Here is a 27,747-nt window from a genome sequence, read left to right as displayed (position 1 = left end):
TCTGTGTGCATTCATGTCCCAGAAATGCTTGTCACTAACTTATCTCTGGGGAGCTTATTTCCCGGAATCCTTATGTTTTCCCTCCTCGCAGTTTTACTTGGATTGGGGTGGTACCTAAATCATGGTTGCAGCTGGCGCCGTGGCCCTGCTCGATTCCCTGCTGTACCATACTACGCCCTACTATGCCCTGCAACGCCCTGCTACACCCAGCTATGCCCCGCTATGCCCTGCAACGCCCTGCTACACCCAGCTATGCCCCGCTATGCCCGGCAACGCACGGCTACGCCCTGAACTGCTAAAACTATTATTTCTAGTCATAGCTCCACTATCTTTATTGTTACTATAACTGCCACTGTTCATTTTTGCAACTGCTGTAATTATCAATCATATTTCTCTATATGTGTATCAGTGTCTCTGTGTCCAAACCAGCAGCTAAAGATGCTGCCCACAACGAGCCTGGGTCTGTCTGAGGTTTCTGCCTAAAAGGAAGTTTTTCTGCGCCACTGTTGTACCAAATGCTTGCTCTTGGGGGGTAAGTTGGTCTTTGTAAACTATAGATTGTGTGTCCTGAGATAACTCGTCATTATATTATATTGCAGCCACGTTATCTGTGTGGAGTTTTTAAAAAGTGTAACCACACTTGCGACCGCGTCATCGGCATTTCTGTGACTCACTGCGACTTGAACAAGCTGCAGAGGCGACATATTTTGCTCCGTCTTTACTGCAGCTCTGTGTGTTTGAGTCGGAGCTGAGCCTCGCGCTCTCTGTCAAACATGCAGAGAGGACTAAGAAGATCATGCTTGGGTACGCAATTTCAGGTTGAAATTTGGCACAGATTGATTTGACCTGAATTGGTCCTTGGTAGTACCAGCCTACTCCGGTTGGTACCTTACAAAGTATCGAGTTCAGTACCCAACCCTACCCTAAACCCACCGATAATGTGGGCTTTACTGTGATAAGAATATTTCCCAAATCTTAACCAAGGTCTCATTTACACTCCTCATTTCAAGTGTCTTATATGTGGATTAAATCCAGATGAAATACTTTTGTAAACACCTCGCCACATACTGTATATGAGTCTCTGTTAGCCACGTCACTAGTCTGATTGCAGTCAGTCAGTTTTCCAGAGCTACATGCTAATCAGAGTCAGTACTACTCCAGTCCAGATGGTGGTGGTAATGCACCTGAAGCTGTAACTGACAAAAAGACCCACAAGAGAAATCATTTTAGGATCATTTACAACAACAACACTTAAGCTAACTAGCCATTAACACACACATGCATGAACTATTACACATGGAAGACTTGCAACATTGGTCACTCATCTCTTCATCTTTTTTCTGTGCTCCTCTACTCTGTTATACATCTATGATCTGCTCTCTGTGTGTTACTAGCTGTGCATGTAGCAGAGCTTATTCTTTATTCCATCCAGCTGAACTTCAGGTAATTATCACAGACCCTGGTTGTGTGTCAGTAAAGAAGATGGTCTATCATGTGTTTTGTTTGTTTCACTCAAACATTAAAATTCACACCTACTTCACTTCCTCTAAAATAAGTGTCGAGGCCAACAACAGTTCCTGTGTCAGAGAGGTGTGAATACAGCTATGCACACATATGTTTATTTTCTTAATTTTACAATCAGGAAGAAACAGCTTTACTTTAACATACTTTTATAAAGTTTATCTGAAGGGTTTCATAATTCCAATTCCCAAACGACTGAATACCTAAATGTAAGCGTATTTTAAGTTAAGTGGGACTTTTTGTCTAACAGTAACAAATGTATTAGGATGTGCATCTGTCTTATTGGTTTGTGCTGCAGCCACTTCCTGTGTTAAAGGAGTGACCAACTTAAAGACAGACAGTGAGACGGAGAATACGTTCACTTCAGTTTTCAGTTTGTCAAGATGTCTGCAGATACTGTCGCTGCTCCACGTTTGAGCCTGAATGTGAGATATAACAGAAACGTCCAAGAGAACAGCAGAGAGGAAGAGGAGAGTCAGGTGGAGATCTTAGAGGATGAAGAGCATCACGCTGATCTCAGGCAACAAAGAGCCAGTAAGTCTGAAATGATGATTGATGTAAAGGGGAAGTTCATGTCAGTTTATGTGTGGCTTTATAACAGATACTGAATAATATTTCACAATTAATCAATCAATCCACCATTGGTCAACATTACCTCTGGGTCATTATCAGGTGTCTTGGTGCTGTAATCTGGTGCCTCGTGAGTCATTCTTATTGTTCAAACTTCAAACATAATAAAACATGTTCTGGATGTATTTTGTCTCTGTAGGACCACACACTCAAAACAACCCTGCAGCCAACAACAGAAGGTGTTTCAGAGCTACTGCAGTGACTCTGGGAGGGTTTTATCTTCTGATATTGGCTGGACTCTTCATTCGCTGTGAGTATTTTGTTTTAATACAAACTGTCATATCTTAAAGGGGACATGTCATAAAAACATACTTTTCCAATTCTTATATACATTTGGGTATCTGGAGTGCCTACCAATCCACCAACTGTGAAATAAGACAACTCAGTTTTTTCACGGCTGCCAAATGAGGAAACATGTGATTCAACAAGATATTCACATTTGACTCTCCTTCCTCTGTCACAGTCAGGCTCATTAGAATATACTTCCCCCGTCTGAGTATCTCCGCCCACAGCTTAACAACTACCTTTTGCATAGCTGTGCCACATTTTTTTGAATAAGCCAATCAGAGCAGACTAGGCTTTTACAGGAGGAGTCTTAAAGAGACAGGCGCTAAAACAGAGGATGTTTTGGTTCATGTTCACACTTGATACTTAAGTTAAAGTGCTCATATTATGCTTTTTTTGGCTTTTTCCCTTTCCTTAATTGTGTTATATATCTTTTTTGCGCATGTTATAGGTTTACAAAGTGAAAATCCCAAAGTCCCCCCCCCCCAAAGGGACTTACCATCTCCAACAGAAAACACTGTTCACAAACTGCTCCAAACAGCTCTATTGTAGTCCAGCCTTTACTTCAGAGACAAACATGCGTCACTTTGTAGTACACGTTATAATGCTCGCCTAGCTGCTAGCGTGGCACGCTCTCATACTCTGGTCCTGACTGGCTAGTAGTCCTTACCTAGGTACTGTCAGTCGAACAGGATCAGTATCATTAATGCTAACCGTGGCAGTGTTCTCTGTGTGTGTTAGTTTCATATTAATTTGAAGTACACTCTAAGGAATAACTGTGTATTAACAGTTGTGTGTCTGTGTATTTTAACAGAAATTGTTCATAGAACTTGATTCACAGTTTTATTATTTATTTATTTTTTTACATTTCGAATTGCATTATTTGTGCTCCGACAACTTTTGCCGGCCACGGAGGTTAGTTTTAGGAGTTTAAAGTGCCCATATTATGAGAAAAACACTTTTTCTAGGATACGGGGTGTTATTTTGTGTCTCTGGTGCTTCCACACGCATACAAACTTGGAAAAAAAAACATCCATGCTGTTTAGAGTGAGATACGGTTTCTGAATGTGTCCTGCCTTCAGTCTCCGGGTGAGCTGGTCAAAATCGACACGGCCGTCTACGTCATCGACCGAAACATTTGGTGTGTGCTAACCACTTTAACTAATACCACATCAGCTAGCTGTTTCCTCAACTTCAGTCAGTACAAGGCAGGATTAGCCGGGAGACTTCTTCTAAACGAGGGCGCACTTCCAACTTTGCATTGAATACCTGCAGACGAGGGACATGGAAGTAGTTCTGTAGTGTTGTAGCAGTGTTTTGCCATTGAGAACGAGGTGGCTAACCGCTAGCAGCGCTAGCTTCTAGCTAGTAGTCCTTACCTAGCTACTGAGCATGTGCGACTCCCAACAAAGATGGGATAGAAGTGTGATGCCTCACTCTGTAGCTAAAACAGAGAGCTCAACACACAGGGTGAAAAGAGGAGCTGCAGCAATGTGCAGTACAACAAAAATATGGTGTTTTTTGAAAATTAAACCATGTAAACCTATTCTGATATAACTTCTAAATGCAATTATGAACCTCAAAATAAGCATAATTTGAGCACTTATATATTTTTAAAAGTTGTCAGAGATGAAAAGCTTCTGTAGTTTAATGTGTGTGACTCAATCACAATGTAAAGTCTATGGGACAGGCTGCTGATCTTATGAAGAGACAGTAGGGGCAGAAAACAATGCAAGGATGCCATCTTATAGCTCCTTAAAGCTGCATTCTCTGTCATTTCCAGCAGGGGGAGACTCCACTGGCTCCAGAAAGAAGTCTGTTTCTATAGAAGTCAATGAGAAAATGAGCCTACTTCTCACTTGATTTATTACCTCAGTAAACATTTTCATAATGAGTTCATGGTCTCAATCACTAGTTTCAAGTGTTATTTAATACAGCATGATGTTCATTTAGTAAATTATGGTCCCATTTATTTTAAAACAGACGATAAAGCAGGAGATGCTTTAGGACCTGTCAGTCAGGACAGAGGCTTAGCAATACTTTTTAGGGATTGGGCCCAACAGTATTGGAAGTCTGTTATGTTTTAATCATGGATTGGACTGATGGTCTAATAACTTGTTCCAAAGCAGGATATCCATTTTAGTAATGTCATTGTAACTTCAATAAGCATTACAAAGTTTTAGTTTAGACAACAGAAAGAAGTTTGAAAGCAGCATTTCCTCTTTTGGCCAAACTGTTGTACTGCTGTGTGAGGTGTGAAAGCATTTAACCAAGCTGTGAATGAATGATATTTATACATTTTTCAGTTTTACAGAAATGCGTTTATAGTTTATGAAATTAAATATGGTTTCATAAAATAAATCCAAAGGTTGGACAATGCAGTGTCCTCGATGAAGTTAAGAAAACCACCGGACTGGAGTTACTATGTTTTTATTAAAATATATAAGTAATACGTGTGTGTGTGTGTGTGTGTGTGTGTGTGTGTGTGTGTGGTATGTGCTGTTACTTCCTTAATGTTCTTTACTTTCCGAGACACAAAACATTGGCAGCAGCAGCATCAGTAGAGGATGTCACATTACTGAATGTATATCTACCAAAGTTTTACAGCAGCGTAGTGACAGATCTACACAGCGCGGTAAGCAGTAAGTGAAGTTAAGAGCAGCTACGGTTTCTCAAGATGTCCGAAGATATTTATGCCAAACCAGATATGTCAAAGAAGGTGAGATATAACAGATATGTGCAGGAAGACAAAGTAGAATGGGAGGAAAGGGAGGTGGAAATATACGAGAGCACAGACGCTATCAGAGCTGATCACACTGATAATCAGTCACACGGAGGAGGTAAGTGACAAATTATGACAAATCAATATCATAGATAAACTCATGTTGATCTGTTGAATGTGGCTGTACCTTCAAGTCATGTTGGACTGATGTGTAAACTCTACGTTTGCTCTCAGTCTAGTTTGTTACTCTCAGCTGTCAAATCCCAAGGAAACTGCCTCCATCTATGTTTGTCTCTATAGATGTACATGTACAGTATGGAAACCTTGTGTTTCGCAGCTCTTTCCTGTAGTTAGTTTTATTATGTTCTGCTAAAAGTATCACAGCTCTCTGGTTAGAAGACTCATTTTTCATTAAGAAATGATGCCCGATGTGTTTGGTTATGGTAACATTTAACTGACAAGTGTCATTTCTGAGATCTGAGGATGCATCAACTCCGGTAAAGACATGAAACCACATGACAGGAAGGAGGGAAGTACAGTGTGACGAAGTATCACATTAGCAATAGAGAGAGAGAGAGAGATTGATTGATTCAATGACCCATTACAACTCAACATTTCAGATGAGTTTATATTTGTTTTACTTTAGTGTAATAATTGGTTTACCTAAGAGGTTTAATAATTTGGTTAAGGACGCTTTCACACCTATAGTTCACCAGACTGGACAGACACCAGATTCAGGGGTGACGTTGCAGCATTGTTGCATTTATTTATTTGGTTGGGATTGCGTTCACACTGCACTTTGTCAAAGGCACCAAACACTGTTAACAAATGTCACATGGTGGAAACGGTCACTTGTTATTGGACAGAATATCTGAGTGAAACCTGCCGACACTTCTGGTCTCAGAGATAATGGAGCAACACCACATTTATAACGTCTTGGGTTTCTGGTTTTGCCTCAGTGTTGATGATGTCACCCAGACTGATGATGTCACCCAGACTGATGATGTCACACAGACTGATGATGTCACACAGACACAATGTATGCTCACAACAAATTATGGATCTGAAAGTTATCATCCCTTAAATCATATATAAATTGTGAGCAAGGTTGAAGCTGCAGGCTAGTAACTGTTTGTGGTTTACTTCCTGTATTTGGGTCAGATGGCGTTCTCACCTGAAGTGAACCTGAAGGGTCTGACACACCCAACCACAGATCACAGCAATGAAGCAGCTGAGTAAAAGGTTATTCTTACAGGGACATTATACAGTCCCTCCAGGATTTCGCGATGTTGCGATCTCAACAATTCATGTAAATTCAACTAATCACTGTGAATTCGGTGCGACTCGCAATTTTGACCAATCACTGCAACTTTACCACAAATTTGACCAATAACTGGTGTTTCCCGTGACTTCTACCAATCCCAGCAGTCCCATGTGCAAGACTTTGCATCAGTATGTGACTCTGAGAGCCAATGACCAAGCGGGAGTGAGAACAGGATGACGTAACACAATGTACGTCGCCAAATTCATTTCCTTGTTTCTGATATGAAGACGAGACGTGTGTGACTCAAACATCTCACATTTACCAACAAATCGTACAGCGAAAGACCGTGCAAAACATTTCAGACCGTCCTGCCAACCTGTATACATTTTAACATCAATGTACGCTCTAACGTTTTTTTCACTCTAAAGTCGCTGAAAGCTGTCGGCTCTCTGCAGCGAGCCCCCTGCGACTGACGCGCGCACACACACACACACACACACACACACACACACCCACGGTGGATGCAGGAAAAACCGAAGACGTACAGGATGAGTGTCCTAGGCCAGGTTAGGAAATGAACTAACAATGTAAAGATCAACTGTTTTATTTTGTAGTATCTCTGCATCTCCCATGTTGTCTTGTTTTACTTCCTGTCTTCTGCTTTCCTGCTTGTTTGATTACCTGTGTTATTGTCACAAGACAGGGGGTCTTGTGTAGTTAAGTTCAGTCTTCCCCTTACTCCTGTGCGAGATCGTCTGTTTTCCTTGTGTGCAGCCTTCGAGCGTTTTTCCCTGTTTCCTGTGTTCCTGAGTTCCTGATTCCCGTTGAGTTTGACCATTGCCCGTTTTTGGACCCTTTGTTTTTGTTTGTTACCCAACTCTTATCGCAATTTTTTACAAAAGCTCCCGCAAAATCAGTTGGGCCGCAACAATCTCAAAATAAGGCTGTGAAACCCTGGAGGGACTGATAACTTTTTCTTTTTTTTTAAAGGGGTGATTGAATGCAAAACCGATTTTACCTTGTCATAGTTGAATAATGATAATGAGTTTGGTGGGTAAATAGGACATACATAGAACCTCAAAATCCCATTGACACCTCTTTCCTATGCAAATCTCAGAAATTGTATACATTGTTCATTTGCTGTTTTACCACTAAATTCACTTCTGAGACTTTTTTTATGCAAGAAATCAACTATGTAGAGATCAAATATGGGCCGTTTTATGAAAATTGATGTCTAATTGCAAATTTTGTCCGACTGTATGTCGGAGTTCAGCGGCCGGTGCTGCCTGTGCTGCTGCCTCGCCGCCCGGCCTGCCTTCCTTCACAGACCCCGGCCTGCTGGGAGGTAGATGGCGCTCCGTCACGGCTGGCAGCCCACGGCACTCCAGACCCGCGCAAAGTCACCGTTTTTTGGGTTAATGGACTACCAAACGCCGCTGCCCTGACAGAGCTCCAGGTCCTGCAGCTCCCCTCTTCCTGCTAAATGGCCGCTGTGTGTGAGTGAGAGCGCGGTCAGCGAGCTTGTTACGCCAGCAATCTCTTACCACAGGTTCCAGTTAATCTTATAATGTGTGTAATTATAATGTGTTGAGTTATTTAAACAAACGATCGGGGAAATAAACGCCTCTTGTCCGCAAGTCTCATTGATAGAGCCTGCGGCTGGATGGAGCTCTATCAATGAGAGCTAGCTAGCCTCCTCTTAGAATTCAGTAAGTGGCGTGACGAAATTCAATCTGTAAATATACTCTAATTACACTGAAAATGAAGCTAACTAGCCGCAATCTGTACCCATAGGATTTAAGGGACAGTAGCAGCTAACGAAACCCCTAATGTTCACAAAAATTCATTAAATTGAAATCGGACACCATTGTTAGCTTTATAAGACCTTTGGGTAGATGTTATATAAGTGGTGTGACGAAATTCAAACTGTAAATATAGCTACTCTAGTTATGCCGGCAGCTGGCAGCCAGCCAGCTCAACGGAGCTCCACGGAGCCCCGAGTATTCCAGTAGTCCAGTACCCAGGGAAACGGTGACTTTCACTGCGTATGGAGGTTGCCGCTTTCTCGTCAGACTGTGTGGAGCTCCTAGATAAAGTCCAACACGTCTTACCAAATTTGCAATTAGCCATCAATTTTCGTAAGACAGCCCATATTTGAGCTTTATATAGTTGATTTCTCGCTTAAAAAAGTCTCAGAAGTGAATTTAATAACGAAATAGCCCGACAAACAATGTATAACTTTGCAGTGTCTGAAATATGAGACCTGCTGTCTCGTCTCCAATGTGTTTCTATGGGGTTCGCTCAAACCAATCAGCGCGCAGCTCATCTAAATATTCATGAGCATACCATATTTGGAAGAAAAGCTCTTGTTCCAAATAGAGCCATATTCACAGGGTAGTTAAGGGCCTAATAAAATAGCATTCGGGCAATTTTCAGCCCAACCAATGTTACATATCTCTATTAGGAGACCTTAAGGAACAGTGTAAATTACCCTATATAATCACTTAATCACCCCTTTAATCAAATTGGCTAGATATTTGCTTGGCTTGTTGCCAAATTCATATATCTTATGCTTACCAAACAGTATGGATTTCTGAGCCTCTTTAGATAGAAGAGTGTCCAGAGCTGCTGTGGTAGTGTCAATTTAGAGCCTCAGGCCTTCTGAAGGCTTAAGGTTAAATTCTCCCTGCAATTTGTTTAGTTTGCTCTTGTTAGTAAATGCTCTTGTTCTGCTCTCTGTTTTTAAGTAAGACTTACTGAAAATGATATAGTAGAGCCCCGAATAACGGCCTTAGCAGTTTCCCAAAGTACACTAGGAGATGCATCTGGGGTACTGTTCTCAGTAATGAAATAATTAAACTGTTCACTAAGATATGTTTTAAAATTGGGATTTTTAAGTAGATGGTTTGAAAAGCATCATTGCCCCCTAATGCTTTGAGCCCTGCCGGACATGACTGAAAACACTGGCGAGTGATCACTAATAACTATATTGCCAATAGAGCAAGAAATTACCCTCTGAAGGGCATTTTTAGAGGTAAAAATAGTCAATCCTGGAGGATGATTTATGTACTTTTGAGTAAAATGTATACTGCCGATCAGTGGGGTGAAGGGTCCTCCAAGTGTCAATAAAATGTACATCCATGCAGCAGCCAAGTAGAGATTGACCTTGCCCCATATTAGAATGTACAGTTTTACTAGATTTATCTAAGCATGGGTTTAGGCAACGGTTAAAGTCACCAGCTATCACTAAGGACTCAACAATCGGAGACAGCTTCCCCAAAGAGTGTCCCTTTAATCATTACATATCTGCCCGATATGTCAGCCCTAACTTCCACCTCTGTCAGAGGCAGAGATTTGTGAACTAGGATGGCTACACCCCTGCTATTACTTATGAAGGACGAATAGTAAATCTGGGCCCACCCACTCTCTTTTTAACTTTAGATGTTCATTGTCATCTAGATGGGTCTCTTGTAACATTGCAATCTGTACTTTCTCTTTTTTTAAGTAACTAAGAATCTGTTTACGTTTAATGGGGCCCTGAATCCCGTGGACATTCCAAGAGCACAATTTAATTTCTGCAATATCAACTATGATCCCACATTGTGCGCACAATAGATTTGCTGAGTTACCTGTGTAGTATGAGACTCTTTGTACAAGACCTTCTGATAAAACATATTAACATAACTAAAAAACAATGTGGGAAAAAAGGAAAAGAGAAAAAGATAAACAAACTAACCCAGCCCTCCCCAAAGCGCTTCCCTGAACTAAGCGTCTACACCCTACATTATGCATCATAACTGTGCATCACACCAGTGCTCCACAAGTAACCATATATAGTTATAAACGTCAAAAACATAAACATGTTATGAAAACACATTTAAACAGGACAAAGCATAAATAATATTCTGACTCACCACCTTCAGACACATATAGAGAAGCCATGTATAACAGAGGAGCCTACATAATAAGTATCTGAGAAAGAAAAGAAAAAAGAGGAAACGGTCCTCCACCGTCCAGAGTGGTCAGCCTGTGTGTAGCTATAAAGAGACCGACATCAATCACCGGTGAGAATTTGTCCAGTAGCATCGTTCACCCGGTCCACCCGTTGAGTCAGGACTATGGTCTCCGTGTTAAAAACTCACTGCCTCCTCCGTTGTAACGAAGCTGTACTTGCTGCGTTGAATGAGATTTGGAGCCTAGCGGGAAACAGCAGGCTGTATTTGATGTCTGCAGCCCGGAGCTTCTGCTTGATGTTGGTAAAAGATGCTCTCCGTTTAGCGACCTCAACAGTAAAATCAGGGAAGATATGCACCGCGTGTCTGCGGAAGGTGAGCGGACCCTTCTCCCTGGCCAGCTGGAGGATGCGCTGCTTCACTCTGAAATGGTGCACCTTTACAATCATGGGTCTCGGAGGAGCATTTCAACCCAAGGCTGGTCGGAAAGCTAGGCAATGTGCCCGATCCATCATCTCTGGCCCGTCAGGGATTTCCATACCCGGTGTCTCGGCAAAGAAGTCGGTCATAAATGCCATGACCTGGGGCCCCTCCATGTTTTCAGGTACACCCACAACACGTAGATTCTGTCGTCTGCTCCTCGACTCGAGGTCCTCCGATTTAGCCATTAGCAACTTGTTGCAATTCACTAGCTTTTCACATTTGGGCTCGAGCGCAGTAATCTTATCGTCGCAGTCATGCAGGGAAGTTTCAACTTCAGTGAGACGTGTCCCAAAAGAGTCTATAGTAGACTGCAGGGTGCCCAGTGAACCGCAGGTTTCAGCCCTGAAACTTTCAATAAGTTTTATCAACTGCGAGAGTGACGGGTCTCCTTCGTCGTCGTCGCCATCATGTGCGGGAGAGTTAGCATGTCGGTTTTGAGCTCGAGCTGGGCGTTCTTGACGAGTAGGACCCTTCCCGGACATATCGGCAGATGTCTTAAATAGTCCAAACCCAAAATAGGAGAAAGACAACGAGCTAAACAGATGTTTAAAACAAAATGAATGGATAAATATGTTGGAGCTGGCAATGGCGCGTCTACTCTCTACCCGTGCTCGACAGCGCCCCCCGATAATAGGAACTTTGATAACAAAGACTCATGTTGTTTCCCTGTAATGAACCGTGCTCTCTGTGTGTTTTGCGACTTTAGGACCAGACACTGAGAGACATCCTGCAGCTGTCCAAAGGAAGACTTTCAGGGCTGCAGCACTCTGTCTGGCAGTGCTCTGCTTTCTGATGATGACTGGAAACATCCTCTTATCCGTATACTGTAAGATAAAATACACCTCACAACTACTGAGCCACAAATACTGAACCAATACACCATGGTGTACTTAAATCAGCTTCAGGCTCTAAAGGAAAGGTTCAGGTTTTTACTGACATGCCATATATATGCTGAAATAGTTATTAGTTGCTGTAATTATTCCTACTGTCACCTGTTAAGTGATCCCTGAGTGTCCACAAAGCGTACCTCCCACGGAGAGATTGTAGGCTAACAAGCCAACAGCTCCTGTTAGCATTCCATTGACTGCCATTCATTTTGACGTCACTTTGACAGAGAATAACTTTACATCTGAAGCGTTTAAAGACTCTATTTGTCCATTGTTTATTTCTAAAGATACACGACAATAAATAAAAGGCTCCATTACCTTGTACCTCACGTTATGGCTCCGTAGTAGACGTTTTTATAAAAATAGGCTAACGATTGTGTCATCACCACGCGACTTACTGCCGCATAGTAGAGAAATTACCGTACAGTCAGGAGAAGCTCGCAGGCAGTTTGGACTCACATTAGCTGTTTACGTTTAATTACTAATGTTAACTATCATTTTAGTGATCAATAATTAGCCTGTGCCTATGTTATCTCCTTACATATACCTACGCTCTCCGTCTCTGCTAGATTGGGAATGATTGAGATTTCTCTTGGCACAGCTACCAGAAGACTTCCAACTTTCAGACAGGTTGCTCACGTCACATCTACGTCTTCAAGCTCAGTTGGAGGCTGCTCAGTAACGCTCAGCCATCACCGGAAAAGTGACTTCTAATTCACTTCACTGGTCTCCGTAGATATTCAACGGTGTCACATTGTCCATTTCTTTAACTGTCTATGGCAAAAACCATCTTCATTCTGTGTTAACATTCAGCTGAAACTTTATCAACACAACACTTGACTACCAGGATGTTTCCTTTCTACCACCACTCAGCAAGGAAACACTGTCAGTGGAAACATGAAGAGAGACAATTGTACTAAAGACATATTGAGTTTGGGAAAGTCAGAATAATGAGACGTCATGCAAGCTTTGGCTCATTTTTGCACACAACAAAGATTGTGGTTTTATGTCCCAAATATTTGTCTTTAGTTTGAAGCAGAATGATTTGGTGTTGTTGGTCTTTTTTAACTTTGTTATGGTTTTCACATTCATCTTTCAGTCACTTTGCTGCAGACCAGATATGAGATGCTGAAGACCAGATACAACCAACTGAGCAACAACTACAGTCAGTTACAGGATGAAGTAAAGCAGCTGAAGAACAGAACTGAAAGTGAGAAAAGTTTAAAACCAGTAAACTCCTGTATTATACACATTTACATCATAGACCTTGATTGTGTAGTTACCGTTGATTATAACTGTTTCAACTCCAAGTCTTATCACTTTGACACTGAATGATGTGAAATCTGTCTTTAAAAGTTGTTGTTAAAAGCTGTCCTCATGGATGGATGAGATTTGGCTGCAGTTGTTACTTTAAATCAGAAGAGAAGAAGACTTGGTCTGGAAGCAGAGCTGACTGTCAGCAGAGAGGAGCAGATCTGGTCGTCATAAACAACAAAGAAGAAAAGGTGAGTGTGTTTGTTTCTGAGTGATTTTAGAGAAAAATAAATTTAATGGAAATATTTAAATATACATAACGTCAATTTGAAATCTTTGGATTATGACCTTGAAATGTTTATTTTTCTTTTTAAAATGCATTCCTATGAAATTAAATGTTAACTGTCTTATGAGTACAAAATGTGCAGTTCCTCATGCATTCTCTGTTTCTCTGCTGATTATAAATGTCTTTCTTCACTTTCCTCCGTTACTAATGTGTGTTTACTGTCATGCTGTTGGGTCCAGTCCTCAGTGTGTGGTGGACCGAGGGATCCCTCTTGTGTTTGTTGTAGCTGATGAAGTCACAAGATGACTTTACTACAACAGAAATGCTGAACTGTGGACAGAGAAATGATTGTTTTCTCTCGTCAACTACTAGGAGTTTGTCACTGAACTGATTAAGGATGGAGAGTCCTGGATTGGTCTATGGTATGAATGGAGACAATCAGGATACAAATGGGAATGGGTGGACGGATCACCGCTGACAGAAACGTGAGACATTTTAAAGGTTTTTGGTTTCCATCACAATTCCATCAAAGTCACTGTTTATTGAAAGATGCTGATTTGATTGGTGCACGGTACACGGAAAGGAGCTAAACACCACAGTCAGTAGTAGACAGACAGGTAGAGAGAGAGACAGGTACACGGAGCTAAACACCACCGTCAGTAGTAGACAGACAGGTAGAGAGAGAGAGACAGGTTCACGGAGCTAAACACCACCGTCAGTAGTAGACAGACAGGTAGAGAGAGAGAGACAGGTACACGGAGCTAAACACCACCGTCAGTAGTAGACAGACAGGTAGAGAGAGAGAGACAGGTTCACGGAGCTAAACACCACCGTCAGTAGTAGACAGACAGGTAGAGAGAGAGAGACAGGTTCACGGAGCTAAACACCACAGTCAGTAGTAGACAGACAGGTAGAGAGAGAGACAGGTACAAAGAGCTAAACACCACAGTCAGTAGTAGACAGACAGGTAGAGAGAGAGACAGGTACACGGAGCTAAACACCACAGTCAGTAGTAGACAGACAGGTAGAGAGAGAGAGACAGGTACACGGAGCCTCAGAAACAATCCTCAGTCTTCAATCAAAAGATTTTAAACTAAATTAAAAGACGAATATACAGAACAATGGCGAAATTAAAATAAAATACAACACAAACTCCTCTGTTACCAATCCCTGAACAGAGATATCCAATTGGCCGAATATCTGAAAAAAAAAAATCCAAAAGAAAAAGAAATTTTAACAAAATACAGAGTCACTGACTATGAGGAGAGGAACGTCTCTGTACATACTGCCACCAGGACATCAGAACAGAATTACATTTCTTATGTACATGTCCCAAATATAAAGACTTAAAAACCAAATATTTCCAAAAATTTCAATAACATATACCAGTCTTCACTACCTACACTGAGGACAAAAAGCTTCCTCTTTTATTAGGGGAAGATGAAAACACAGCATGGCTAGCAGCTAAATATGTCTTCTCCTGCCACAATATGAGGCAACATAAGTAGAGAACTGTATTATCATTTTTGTTATTCTTTGTTTTCTTTCTTTCTTTCTTTCTTTATATATATATATATTAATATAATTGTTTCAACGTACCCTTTGAGAATTTGTTTATTATCTGCAATTATATCATAATTATGCTGTTCACTTGTATTATTATATCTGATGTATTTACACTTTGTTGTTTATATGTGTTTGTTGTTATGCTTTGGCAACACATGTATTTCTTGTCATGCCGAGAGAGAGAGAGAGAGAGAGAGAGAGAGAGAGAGAGAGAGAGAGAGAGAGAGAGAGAATTGCTTTACAAAGATTAATCTTAATTTAATTATTGAAATAATTTGATTATTTACAGATAATATAAATATTTAAATTAAACAGTTTATTTCAAATGAACAACAATCAGGAGTTTCAGCTGTTTGATAAAAGAACATTTTATTTGTCTGACAGGTTCTGGGCAGAAGGACTGGCTCGCTATAACAGTTACTATGCTACATGCTGCAATCAACAAGGAAAATGGACACAAGGATATTATTCTGATAATAAGAACTGGATCTGTGAGAAAAAGATGATCTGAACTCTTTGATGACAGAGAGGTGTGTAGTGTTGGGATCAGCTTTGTCAAATCAGACCAATTCTTTAACATTTGCTCAGCTGTTTATTCTGTGTTGCTAAATAACCTGATTACAGAGATATTGTTCCTCTGCCCTTCATAGAGCACAATCTGGTTAGAAGTCATGTGTACTTACTCTGTAGTCCTACAGGATTATTATAATAAAAGCATGGATTTTTTTTACCTTGGTTTATGTAGTTTATTATAACGTTTGTAATCAGTTAGTTAGAAGTTTTTCCTTAGAACATTTTACACTCCACACAAAATAAACCCCGCCCTACCTCCATCTCCCCTCCCAAACCCGTCCCCACAACCAATTAAATCATTGTTATCATTTTGTAACGCTGCGCTGTAACCTTAACCTAACTATTGTATTTGTATCTTTTTTTAATTTTATTTTAGCCTGTACTCCTTTCATGAAAGTTTTTAACTGCTCTTTAATGTTTGATGTAAAGCATTTTGAATTGCCTTGTTGCTGAAATGTGCTATAGAAATAAAGATGCCTTGTCCTACAACCTCCAGCCTGTCAGTCTGTCTCCAGGGCATAGAGAACACTGTTGTGCCTGTCTGTCTCAGAGGAAGTGTAACGTTAACCGCGCTATACGGCTGCTTTTCAGCTCGTGATTATATTATATTGCAGTAAACACTGTCTGTGTGGAGTTTTGAAAAGTGTAACCACACTTGCGACCACATTTCCGTGACTCGCTGTGACTTGAAGCTGCAGAGGCGACGTAGTTTGCTCTGTCTTCACCGCAGCTCTGTGTCAAGTCAGTTTATTTATAGAGCACATTTAAAACCAACCTAGGCTGAACAAAGTTATATTATGTTATAAAAACAAAGGAAGACAATACAAATATAGACACAATGAACATCATACAAACAATACACTTCTATACAAATGTCCCTAAACTAAATCATACGCTAACGAATAAAAATGTGTTTTAAGACGAGACTTAAAGATCTCAGCAGTAGAGGAGGACCTAATATGAATGGGAAGTTTGTTCCAGAGTCTCGGGGCCACAACGGAGAAGGTACGATCACCCTTTGTTTTCATCTGAGACTGTGGAATAGCTGTGTGTGTCAGAGCTGAGCCTCGCTCTCTGTCAAACATGTAGAGAAGGTGGAGAAGATCTCGCTTGCATACACACTCTAAGCCAGTGTTTGGAGGACTGCAGGGGGTACGTGAGCACTATTTTCTAAGTTTTTGTCGCTGTTTTTTGAAGTTTGTCACTTTTTTAAAGTTTTTGTCGCTTTTTGTCACTATTTCCTTCCTTCCTTACTTTTACTGTCTTCTTTTTTTCTCCAAGTTTGTCGAAGTTTTTGTGGCTTTTTTCAAAAAACAATTTCACCTTTTTCAAGGTTTTGGTCAGTTTTTCAAAGTTTGTCTGTGTCTATGTTTTTTTACAAGTCTGTCGCTTTTTACTAAGGTTTTGTCGCTATTTTCTAATTTTTTGATATTATTTTCCACCCAGTCTTGATTTCTACCAATTTTTTCCAAATTTTTACTTTTTTTTTTTTAAAGTTTTGTTGCCTTGTTTCATCAGCATCATTAAATGTTTTTCAGTTACATGGCTGTTGTTTGGTAAATGTATCGCTGGTCAGGGGGTGCTTGGCTTAAAAACATAAGTCAAATGAGGTACATTATTGAAAAAAGTTTGAGAGCCACTGCTCTACGGTACAGCCATTTGGCACCATTGATTTAACATGAATCGGTCTTCGGTTTTACGTCAAATTACCTAAAAATCATTCACTCACTCACTATTTCCTATACAGTGTTTATTAAATAGTGAACTGAAAGTCCAAACCAGATTTCAGACACTCACTGAAAACACATCGCTGCGAGACAGTAGATCATCATGTAAACAAACTGAAACAAAAATGCTTCTAATACGTCCCTGAAACACACCGAGCACCCAGGAGGGGATAGTAAAAAGTGATTGAGGCTAATTAGATGGAGGTGCAGTGGACTACATGGGGAAATGAGTGGCAAAGAAAAGGGGGCGTGATTTTTTCTTCTTCTCCTCCAGGAAAACACGGACACGTTGCATTGTGGTATATGGGAGTAAAATGTAGGCTACATCGTATGTACACTCAAATTAGCAGTGCATTGTGGGTATTTTATAGTGGACTATATAGTCAATGAAATTACACAATTCCCTTAATGTCAAAAAAATATATAAAGCATTTGAATGCTTTTTATAAGAAACATAATCTCACTATACTTTTTCCTAACATTTTTACTCCTTGTACTGTAGCTATGTTACTTCATGTTCCTTTATACACTTATTGACTCACTCTTTTCTTACTCTTATTTATTTTTTTACCTTGAATCTGACTGAGCAACTGAACTATTTCCCTGAAGGGATCAATAAAACATTCTGATTTAGTTGATGAACTGAACTGAGGAAGAAGGTGTTTAAGTTTGTTGCTCCCTCTACCTGGAACAAGTCACAGAAATCCACGAAACTTCACTTTTAAGAGGATGTTGATTGACTTGGAGGCCACATCTGGCTGCAGATGTTTTGCCTGATGTGTTTAGGATTGTGGTTGACTTTGAGGGATTTGCTGATTCAGTTGTTTATGTAAATGAGACTTTCTGTAGGCCTACTTTTACTTGAGTAAGTCTAAATGCAATTTTGTACTTTTAACACTATTTTCTTTTTTTTGTGAGAAGTACATACATTTTTTTTTTTTTTTTTTATAATGAATTCTGTTCCCCCAGAACCAATGATGACCAGACATTGTTTCTGTACGACGTCTTTCCCCCCCCCGGACTTGACCTGATTGTTGACTTTTCTTCTGACTTAATAGTCAGTCTGTTACACACAAAATGCTAATTTAAGAGCATTTAAACGGTTCAGTTTTGGTGTTTTAACCGTTACGTTTATGTGACAGTCTTTATCACGTTTACCGATTATTAACCAGCCGTTTTTGTGTTTGTGGAGGATATCTTATAAGACATCTTGGTGTTAGATATTCAAAAACACATCACATCTTGTTTTTTGGGGATGATTTCTGTGAAAACCATTAAATGACTGAAAACAGAGATATGGGACCAGTGAACAATTTCAATTTTATTTATAGTATCAAATCATAACATGAGTTATCTCAGGACACTTTACAGATAGAGTAGGGCTAGACCACACTCTATAATTTACAAAGCCCCAACAATTACAGTAATTCCCCCAAGAGCAAGCATTAGCAGTGGCTAATGCAACAGTGGCGAGGAAAAACTCCCCTTTAGGAAGAAACCTCGGCAGACCCAGACTCTTGGTAGGCGGTGTCTGACGGTGCCGGTTGGGCAGTTGCAATAATAGTCATAATAAAGATAATGGAACAGTGACTACAAATGGTAGTTGTAGTAGTTCATGTCATAGCAGGGCACTGCAGGGCGTTACAGGATGTAGTGGGACACAGCTGAGCATAGCAGGACGTAGCCTGACACTGCAGGGCATCGCAGAGCGTAGGACGGTGTCGCAGGACCACAGCGACAGCTGCAACCAGGATCTTGGTGCCACCCTAATCCAAGGAAATATTCTGGGTGAAAAAGAAACATGAGGACTCCAGGGAGTAAACTCCCCAGAGCTAGGTTAGTAACAAGCATTTCTGGGAGAAGGATGCACACAAATGGAAACAAATGGAAGGAGAGAGGAGAGTGAGGATAGAGCAGCTCAGTGTGTCAAAGGAAGGAACTATAGAACTATAACAGCATAACTAAGAGAGGCAGGTTAAAGAGAGGAGCCTGGTCGGGCTAGAACTCTCCCAACCGGATCGGGCTGTACTGGCCTGCCTCCCTCTACTCTTATTATATTACTGACTATATGGTAGATGAATCTGACGACTATGAAGAGAAGCAGGTGGGCTGGGCTAGGCGGACGCTGCAACTCCTCACTCCCTAACTATTAACTTTATCAAAGAGGAGGGTTTTCAGTTTATTCTTAAATGTGGTGACGGTGTCTGCCCCCCGGACCCAGACTGGGAGCTGGTTCCACAGGAGAGGAGCCTGATGGCTCCCATTCTACTTTTAGAGACTCTCGGAACCACAAGTAGCTCTGAATTCTGGGAGTGTAGTGCTCTAGTGGGACAATAAGGTACTAAGAGCTCTTCAAGATATGATGATGCTTGACCATTTAGAGCTTTGTAGGTCAGGAGTAGGATTTTAAATTCAATCCTTGACTCCAAGGTTTCATTCTTTCGTTAGCAGTTACAGGTTACATCGATTTACAAAACCTGAATCTTAAACGAGTTATTAAAATGACAATGTGATAATATATAAATATTTAAGTGAAATGCAACGGTTTACTTCAAATTAATAATCAGGAGTTTCAGCTGTTTGATAGAAGAACATTTTATTTGTCTGACAGGTTCTGGGCAGCAGGACTGACTCCCTATTATGTAACTATGTTGCATGCTGCGATCAATAAGGAAAATGGACACAAAGTAAATATTATGAAACTAAGAACTATCTGTGAAAAACATTCTCTGAACTCTTGCCACTTACTGTATATGAGTCTCTGTTAGCCACGTCACTAGTCTGATTGCAGTCAGTCAGTTTTCCAGAGCTACATGCTAATCAGAGTCAGTACTACTCCAGTCCAGATGGTGGTGGTAATGCACCTGAAGCTGTAACTGACAAAAAGAGCCACAAGAGAAATAAGTTTAGGTTCAGTTACAACAACACTTCAGCTAACTAGCCATTAACACACACATGCATGAATTATTACACATGGAAGACTTGCAACATTGGTCATTCATCTCTTCATCTTTTGTCTGTGCTCCTCTACTCTGTTATGCATCTATGATCTGCTCTCTGTGTGTTACTAGCTGTGCATGTAGCAGAGCTTATTCTTTATTCCATCCAGCTGAACTTCAGGTAATTATCACAGACCCTGGTTGTGTGTCAGTAAAGAAGATGGTCTATCATGTGTTTTGTTTGTTTCACTAAAACATAAAAATTCACACCTAAACTTCATTTCCTCTAACAGGCAGAACAAAAATAAATGTCCGGTCCAACAACAGTTCCTGTTTCAGAGATGTGTTAATGCTGCTATGCACAGTGTATTTCCTCAATTTTACAGTCAGGCAGAAACAGCTTTACTTTAAGATCATTTTATAAAGTTTATCTAAAGGGTTTAATAATTCTAATTCCCAATCGACTGAATGCTGCAATTTGAGTCATATTTTAAGTTGAGTGGAACTTTTTGTCTAACAGTAACAAATGTATTAGGATGTGCATCTGTCTTATTGGTTTGTGCTGCAGCCACTTCCTGTGTTAAAGGAGTGACCAACTTAAAGACAGACAGTGAGACGGAGAATACGTTCACTTCAGTTTTTCAGTTTGTGAAGATGTCTGCAGATACTGTCGCTGCTCCACGTTTGAGCCTGAATGTGAGATATAACAGAAACTTCCAAGAGAACAGCAGAGAGGAAGAGGAGAGTCAGGTGGAGATCTTAGAGGATGAAGAGCATCACGCTGATCTCGGGCCACAAAGAGCCAGTAAGTCTGAAATGATTGTTGTAAAGGGGAGGTTCATCTCAGTTTACGTGTGGCTTTATAACAGATACTGAATAATAATTCACAATTAATCAATCCACCATTGGTCACCATTAACTCTGGGTCATTATCAGGTGTCTTGGTGCTGTAATCTGGTGCCTCGTGAGTCATTCTTATTGTTCAAACGTCAAACATAATAAAACATGTTCTGGATGTATTTTGTCTCTGTAGGACCACACACTCAAAACAACCCTGCAGCCAACAACAGAAGGTGTTTCAGAGCTACTGCAGTGACTCTGGGAGGGTTTTATCTTCTGATATTGGCTGGACTCTTCATTCGCTGTGAGGAATTATGTTTTTATTACAAACTGTCATATCTTAAAGGGGACATGTCATAAAAACATACTTTTCCAGTTATTACATACATTTGGGTATCTGGAGTGCCTACCAATCCACCAACTGTGAAATAAGACAACTCGGTCAGTTTCTTCACAGCTGCCAAATGAGGAAACATGTGATTCAACAAGATATTCACATTTGACTCCCCTTCCTCTGTCACAGTCAGGCTCATTAGAATATACTTCCCCTGCCTGAGTAGTATATGAGTAGTCATATTTTAAGCAGCAATAAGCAGAGCAGACTAGGCTTTAACAGGAGGGGTCTTAAAGAGACAGGCACTAAAACAGAGGATGTTTTGGTTCTTGTTCACACTTGATACTTAAAGTTCTCATAATGCGTTTTTTGTCTTTTTCCCTTTCCTTAATTGTGTTATATATCTTTTTTGTGCATATAGGTTTACAAACTGAAAAAGCCCAAAGTCCACCCCAAAGGGACTTACCATCTCCAACAGAAAACACTGTTCACAAACTGCTCCAAACAGCTCTATTGTAGTCCAGCCTTTACTTCAAAGACAAACGTGGTCACTTTGTAACACACGTAATAATGCTCGCCTAGCTGCTAGCATGGCACGCCCTCATACTCTGCTTCTGATTGGCTAGTAGTCCTTACCTAGCTACTGTCAGGGCACGCCCACATACTCAGCTTCTGACTGGCTAGTAGTCCTTACCTAGGTACTGTCAGGGCACGCCCACATACTCAGCTTCTGACTGGCTAGTAGTCCTTACCTAGGTACTGCACACATGCAACTCCCAACAAAGATGGAACAGAAGTGCGATGCCTCTCTCTGTAGCTAAAACAGAGTTCAACACACAGGGTGAAAAGAGGAGCTGCAGCAATGTGCAGTACAACAAAATATGGTGTGTTTGTTAAATCAAACCATGTAAACCTGTCACAAGGCATGGAATAATAGGACCCAAACGCAGAGAGCAGGCAGGCAGGCAGGCAGGTAGGAAAGAGTTGAAGTTGAGGATTTATTTTATCAAAACACAAAAATCAACCAAGGGAGTCCTGAGGGCTTCAGTAGGCAAAAACAATTCCAGAAAGAAGTAAAAGGGAATCCAAAAAAAACAGAAGTACAAAAAAACAGGAACTTGTGAACAAAGGGAATCCAGGGAGCACAGAAACTGATGAGAGCTGACACTGGGAGACACAAACACACACAAACTAACAGGGCAAGGACACAAAACGATCTGACAAGAGACAAAGGGAACACAGAGGCTAGGTAAACTAGGTAACAGGCAAACATGGGACAGGTGACACCAGGGCTGGTTAACAAGTGGAGCACATTACACAATCACACAGGCGGGAAAACACAGGAAGCAAAACTAGACACGACAAGACAGAAAACAGACTATCAAAATAAAACAGGAAACCGAAATATACACTATTCAGAATAATACATAGTGAAAACAGGAGAACAGAAAAATACCCAATCACAACAATACATATACAAAACAACAGCAGAAATATGCAAACCACAACATAAACCTATTCTGATATAACCTCTAAATGCAATTATGAACCTGAAAATGAGCATAATATGACCACTTTAACAAATCAGTTATAGTTACTACTTACAACACCTCAACATGTACAAGAGGTTAAAGGACAGACACACCAAATAACTAAATTCCAATTTGAGAATGGATGGTATTTTGAGATTTCACTATGCACCGGATATATAACTGACTTTCAGGGCTGCAGCACTCTGTCTGGCAGTGCTCTGCTTTCTGATGATGACTGGAAACATCCTCTTATCCGTATACTGTAAGATAAAATACACCTCACAACCACTGAGCCACAAATACTGAACCAATACACCATGGTGTACTTAAATCAGCTTCAGGCTCTAAAGGAAAGGTTCAGTTTTTTACTGACATGCCATATATATATATGCTGAAATAGTTATTAGTCGCTGTAATTATTCCTACTATCCATATCACCTGTTAAGCGATCCCTTCCTAACCCAATTCCAATGTAAGAAATAGGGGGGCAAAAACCAGTCTTCATTCTGTGTTAACATTCAGCTGATACTTTATCAACACAACACTTGACCACAGTACCTCATACAAGCTTTGGCTCATTTGGTTTTATGTCCCAAATATTTGTCTTTAGTTTGAAGCAGAATGATTTGGTGTTGTTGGTCTTTTTTTAAACTTTGTTATGGTTTTCATTAGGGCTGTCAAACGATTAATATTTTTTTAATCAAGATTAATCGCTGAATTTCTATAGTTAATAATATCGCATATTTATCACATGATTAAAATTAAATTATTTTGCATTTCAGAACAGTTTTTAAGTACATATTAACAATGGAAAACAATTCTTACCAGTGCATCTTTACTGGTAATCAAATGAATGCAAAGAAATTTACTTTATGAACTTGACTTTAAGATTTGTATTTGTTAAGTATATATTTACTGTAAACAAAAGAAAAATGTGTGAATCTGTCATTATTGCACAATTCCTCCAAGTACCTAACTAAAAATCCCTATCCTTACCAGAGTCAATATAGTGTTTAGTAACTCCTAAATAATTTTGATTACTCACTGACGTCCAGTGATCACCGGTTAATGAGACAGCGTTTGTACTTTGCAGCAGTTCCAGTTGGCCTGCTTTCTCCGTGTCTTACAGGCTGTGTATGCGTGAAACTACTGTCCCCCTCGACGGCAATGAGACGGGTCAGAACATACCAACCGTAGTACGTCTTTATGATCCGAGTCCTCTACGATGCTGACAGGTCTGCAGTTAGTTGCCACCCATTTTGCAAGAGCTGTAGTAATTTTTTGGGATTTGGTTTCATCCACAGTAGTAGCACTCTCCAAAATAGTGCTTTGCCTGAATAGGTAGCGTGCTAGTGGGTAGCATCAACCAGAGTCACGTTAATTAGCTCGTAGGTGGTAGCTCAAGCTTTAAGTGCTTCGGTGATATTTTAATTTGGCTTTACACAATGTGGATATGGCTTTCAACTTGTCTATGAGCCATCCGGGAGTTTTGGAAAATAAAAAGTGCCATTCAGATTGTGTTGCTGCTGTCTTTCTCCATCATGCCTGCAGCCCGCAGCAGCAGGATGTGTTATGAGGAAGTATGGCAGCTTGATGATAAGTAACGATGCAGCAAAGGGTCAAAAGAGTAGCCTGTTAGGCACGACGCAAAGCCGAGTGAAGTGTAAAATAAATTAATAAATGCCGGCATGCGATTAATGCGATTAAAAAAAAATGAACACGTTATGCTCGGCCCTTAATCGCATTGCGATTAACGCATTAATGCTTACAGCCCTAGTTTTCATATTCATCTTTCAGTAACTTTGCTGCAGACCAGATACGAGATGCTGCAGACCAGATACGACCAACTGAGCAACAACAGTCAGTTACAGGATGAAGTAAAGCAGCTGAAGAACAGAACTGAAGGTAAGAAAAGTTTAAAACCAGTAAACTCCTGTATTATACACATTTACATCATAGTCCTTGATTGTGTAGTTGCCATTGATTATAACTGTTTCATGCTGTTAAACTGTTTCGCTGATGATGTGAATATTTCTGTTAGAGACAGTCACTTACAAATGAGATATAAAACCTGAGTTGAAATTCAAAGTACTTGTAAACAACCTGAAAGGGAAACGTAACCGAGGAAAGAAAGATCTTTAACTAAACAGTTAAAACTCCAAGTCTTATCACTTTGACACTGAATGATGTGAACTCTGTCTTTAAAACTTGTTTGACATTAAGATAAAAGCTGTCCTCATGGATGGACAAGATTTGGATGCAGTTGTTACTTTAAATCTAAAGAGAAGGACTATTGGGATGGAAGCAGAGCTGACTGTAAGAAGAGAGGAGCAGATCTGGTTGTCATAAACAACGAAGAGGAACAGGTGAGTGTGTTTGTTTCTAAATGAGTGAGTCCTCAGTGTGTGGTGTACCAAGGGATCCCTCTTGTGTTTGTTGTGGCTGATGAAGTCACAAGATGACTTTACTACAACATTAATGCTAAACTATGAACAGAGAAATGATTGTTGTCTCTCGTCAACTTCTAGAAGTTTGTCTCTGAGCTGAGTAAGGATGGAGAGTCCTGGATTGGTCTATGGGATGAAAGGAGACAAGCAGAATGGAAATGGGTGGATGGATCACTGCTGACAGAAACGTGAGACATTTTAAAGATTTTTTGTTTCCATCACAATTCCATCATGGTCACTGTTTGTTACTAAAATAAGTATGTTTTACATTGAAAGATGTTGAGTTGGTTGGTTTCCCTGGAGAGAGGGAGAGGGAGAGAGGGAGAGGGAGAGAGAGAGAGAGAGAGAGAGAGAGAGAGAGAGATATCAATTTCCCATCCAGCGCCCGCAAGGAAATGTGGGCGCAAATGCACCTGCACCAGGTCTGTGTGCCCATGGGCGTGCTGGTCTTACAGGGAGGTGTGTTCAGGTGCTTTCTGGGCGTATTGCTATCTTGAGGCAGCGGGAAGTGTTCGCGCCTTTGACTCTGGTTTATTGGCATTTCTTTAAAGCAATCACAATCGTCTTGGGCAGTGCTAAGCGCCGGAGAAAAGCTGCATTGCCGCTGTGAAATAGGCTCGGAAGGAACTTCTTTTGGTGGAACATGTGTATGTTTAAAAGTTGTTTTAGTCGTGCAACAGAAAACTCAGATTGGACAGATAGTTTAGCTAGCTGTCTGGATTTACCCTGCAGAGATCGGAGGAGCAGTTACGGTTGTGACCATGGAAATGTGGTTTTTGGCATTGCGGTGCTTTTTACAATGGCCTTATTCCAGTGTTTTAAACTGCGTCTTAATGTGAAAACACAACCCGTTCTCACTCCCAAATCATTAAATACTGATGCTTGGTCAGTGGCTCTCAGCGTCAGATACCGACGCAAAAATTAACCCTAACCTTTTGGGTCCGTATGGAACCATTCCTGGAGGAGGGTCTGGTTAGTCCACACAGCATTCCGGGATGGGCGAAAAACGTGTTCTGGTTCATTGGCATTTCTTTAAACCAAAAGTTGTTTTAGTCATGCGACAGAAAACTCCGATTGGGCAGATAGTCTAACTAGCTGTCTGGATTTACCCTGCAAAGATCTGAGGAGCAGTTAACCATAGTCCGCACGGACCATTTTATCTGCTGTTAAACTAGGAGGGAGGGAGGGAGAGGGAGAGGGAGAGGGGGAGAGAGAGAGAGAGAGAGAGAGAGAGGAGAGAGAGAGAGAATTAGCAGCTGTTACAGATTACATTGATTTACAGATATATAGAGAATATAAATATTTTAAGTGAAATTTAACAGTTTATTTCAAATTAACAACAATCAGGAGTTTCAGCTGTTTGATAAAAGAACATTTTATTTGTCTGACAGGTTCTGGGCAGCAGGACTGCCTCACTATGACACTTACCTGTCCGCTGCAACATGCTGCGATCAACAAGGAAAATGGACACAAAATAGATATTATGAAACTAAGAAGAGGATTTGTGAGAAAAAGATTCTTTGAACTCTGTGATGACATAGAAGTGTGTAGTGTTGGGATCAACTTTGTCAAATCAGACCAATTCTTTAACATTTGCTCAGCTGTTTATTCTGTGTTGCTAAATAACCTGGATTACAGAGATATTGTTCCTCTGCCCTTCATAGTGCACAATCTGGTTAGAAGTCATGTGTACTTACTCTGTAGTCCTACAGGATTATTATAATACAAGCTAAAAAAAACATGGATTAGCAGGTTGTCTTTACCTTGGTTTATATAGTTAATTATAATTGTTGTAATCAGTTAGTTAGAAGTTTTTCCTTAGAACATTTTACACTCCACACAAAATAAAACCCCGCCCTGCCGCCATCTCCCCTCCCAAACCCTTCCCCACAACCAATTAACCTTCATCGGGCATTTTTGTACATTTTTCTCTTCTTTTTTTTCATTTTGTGATACTTTTTGCTGTGTTACTGCTTATGGCATGATATTTTGTCAGAACCTTTCTTTTTGGTCAACATTTTTAAATCCAGTGTTTTTTACTCGTACATGTTTTTTATACTTGATTGATTCATTTTGTACACTCTGGACACCTTCGTGGCAAAAATGTACATGTCCAAAAAATTTATATTAAATCATCACATATCAATATTGTTTTCATTCATAAATCACTTAAACAACTTCTAACTTGCTCAAAACTACCAAACATTCAATCATTTTCAGGATTTTAACCATTTTAAATGCCAGTTTAATTCTTTGAAGTTATTATTATTTATGAAAAACCCAACAGAACATTAATTATTTTCCATGAAATAAATTGTAGGGGAATGGGGCTTTGGTAGTGATTAGAGTCTTGGATATGTCAAAGATTATCAACAAAACTGATTTGATTGCATTAGTATTTTTGATGTAGTGCCAGATACTCTCTCTGGACACCTTTGTGGACAAAAATGCCTCATTGCCTTGGTGCTGTAAAAAGTTATATTATGTTATAAAAACAAAGGAAG

At 40.3% G+C, this 27,747-nt stretch overlaps 1 protein-coding gene across 3 annotated transcripts; it reads left to right on the top strand.

Annotated features, from left to right (window-relative positions):
• Window positions 1–1,728: 1,728 nt before the first annotated feature.
• LOC116059786 (CD209 antigen-like protein C) lies at window positions 1,729–27,687 on the top strand. 3 transcript variants are annotated; one of them, XM_035993209.1, is made up of 8 exons: window positions 1,729–2,055; window positions 2,291–2,401; window positions 12,845–12,955; window positions 13,102–13,106; window positions 15,977–15,981; window positions 25,027–25,162; window positions 25,325–25,431; window positions 26,635–27,687. In XM_035993209.1, the coding sequence occupies exons 1-8, from the start codon at window positions 1,905–1,907 to the stop codon at window positions 26,765–26,767; spliced, it is 759 nt and encodes a 252-aa protein (XP_035849102.1). In that variant the 5' UTR covers window positions 1,729–1,904; the 3' UTR covers window positions 26,768–27,687. The 3 variants fall into 3 exon arrangements, with proteins under 3 accessions (XP_035849102.1, XP_035849103.1, XP_031168901.1); XM_035993210.1 differs by lacking the exons at window positions 13,102–13,106; window positions 15,977–15,981 and having other exon boundaries at window positions 1,730–2,055; window positions 25,020–25,162; XM_031313041.2 differs by lacking the exons at window positions 1,729–2,055; window positions 2,291–2,401; window positions 12,845–12,955; window positions 13,102–13,106; window positions 15,977–15,981 and adding exons at window positions 20,603–20,895; window positions 21,124–21,234; window positions 24,594–24,701 and having other exon boundaries at window positions 25,020–25,162.
• The last annotated feature ends 60 nt before the right edge of the window (window positions 27,688–27,747 follow it).

The sequence above is a fragment of the Sander lucioperca genome, chromosome 16 (assembly GCF_008315115.2).
Source record: "Sander lucioperca isolate FBNREF2018 chromosome 16, SLUC_FBN_1.2, whole genome shotgun sequence".
NCBI classification, from domain to species: Eukaryota; Metazoa; Chordata; class Actinopteri; order Perciformes; family Percidae; genus Sander; species Sander lucioperca.
This window is presented reverse-complemented; position numbering and strand designations above follow the sequence as displayed.

Excerpts from the sequence above, each read along its gene's own strand:
- LOC116059786 (XM_035993209.1), top strand. The coding sequence starts at position 1,905 with ATGTCTGCAGATACTGTCGCTGCTCCACGTTTGAGCCTGAATGTGAGA. Across the intron at positions 2,402-12,844 it reads GGCTGGACTCTTCATTCGCT|TCACTTTGCTGCAGACCAGA; the intron begins GTGAGTATTTTG and ends TTCATCTTTCAG. Across the intron at positions 25,432-26,634 it reads GGATCACTGCTGACAGAAAC|GTTCTGGGCAGCAGGACTGC; the intron begins GTGAGACATTTT and ends TTTGTCTGACAG.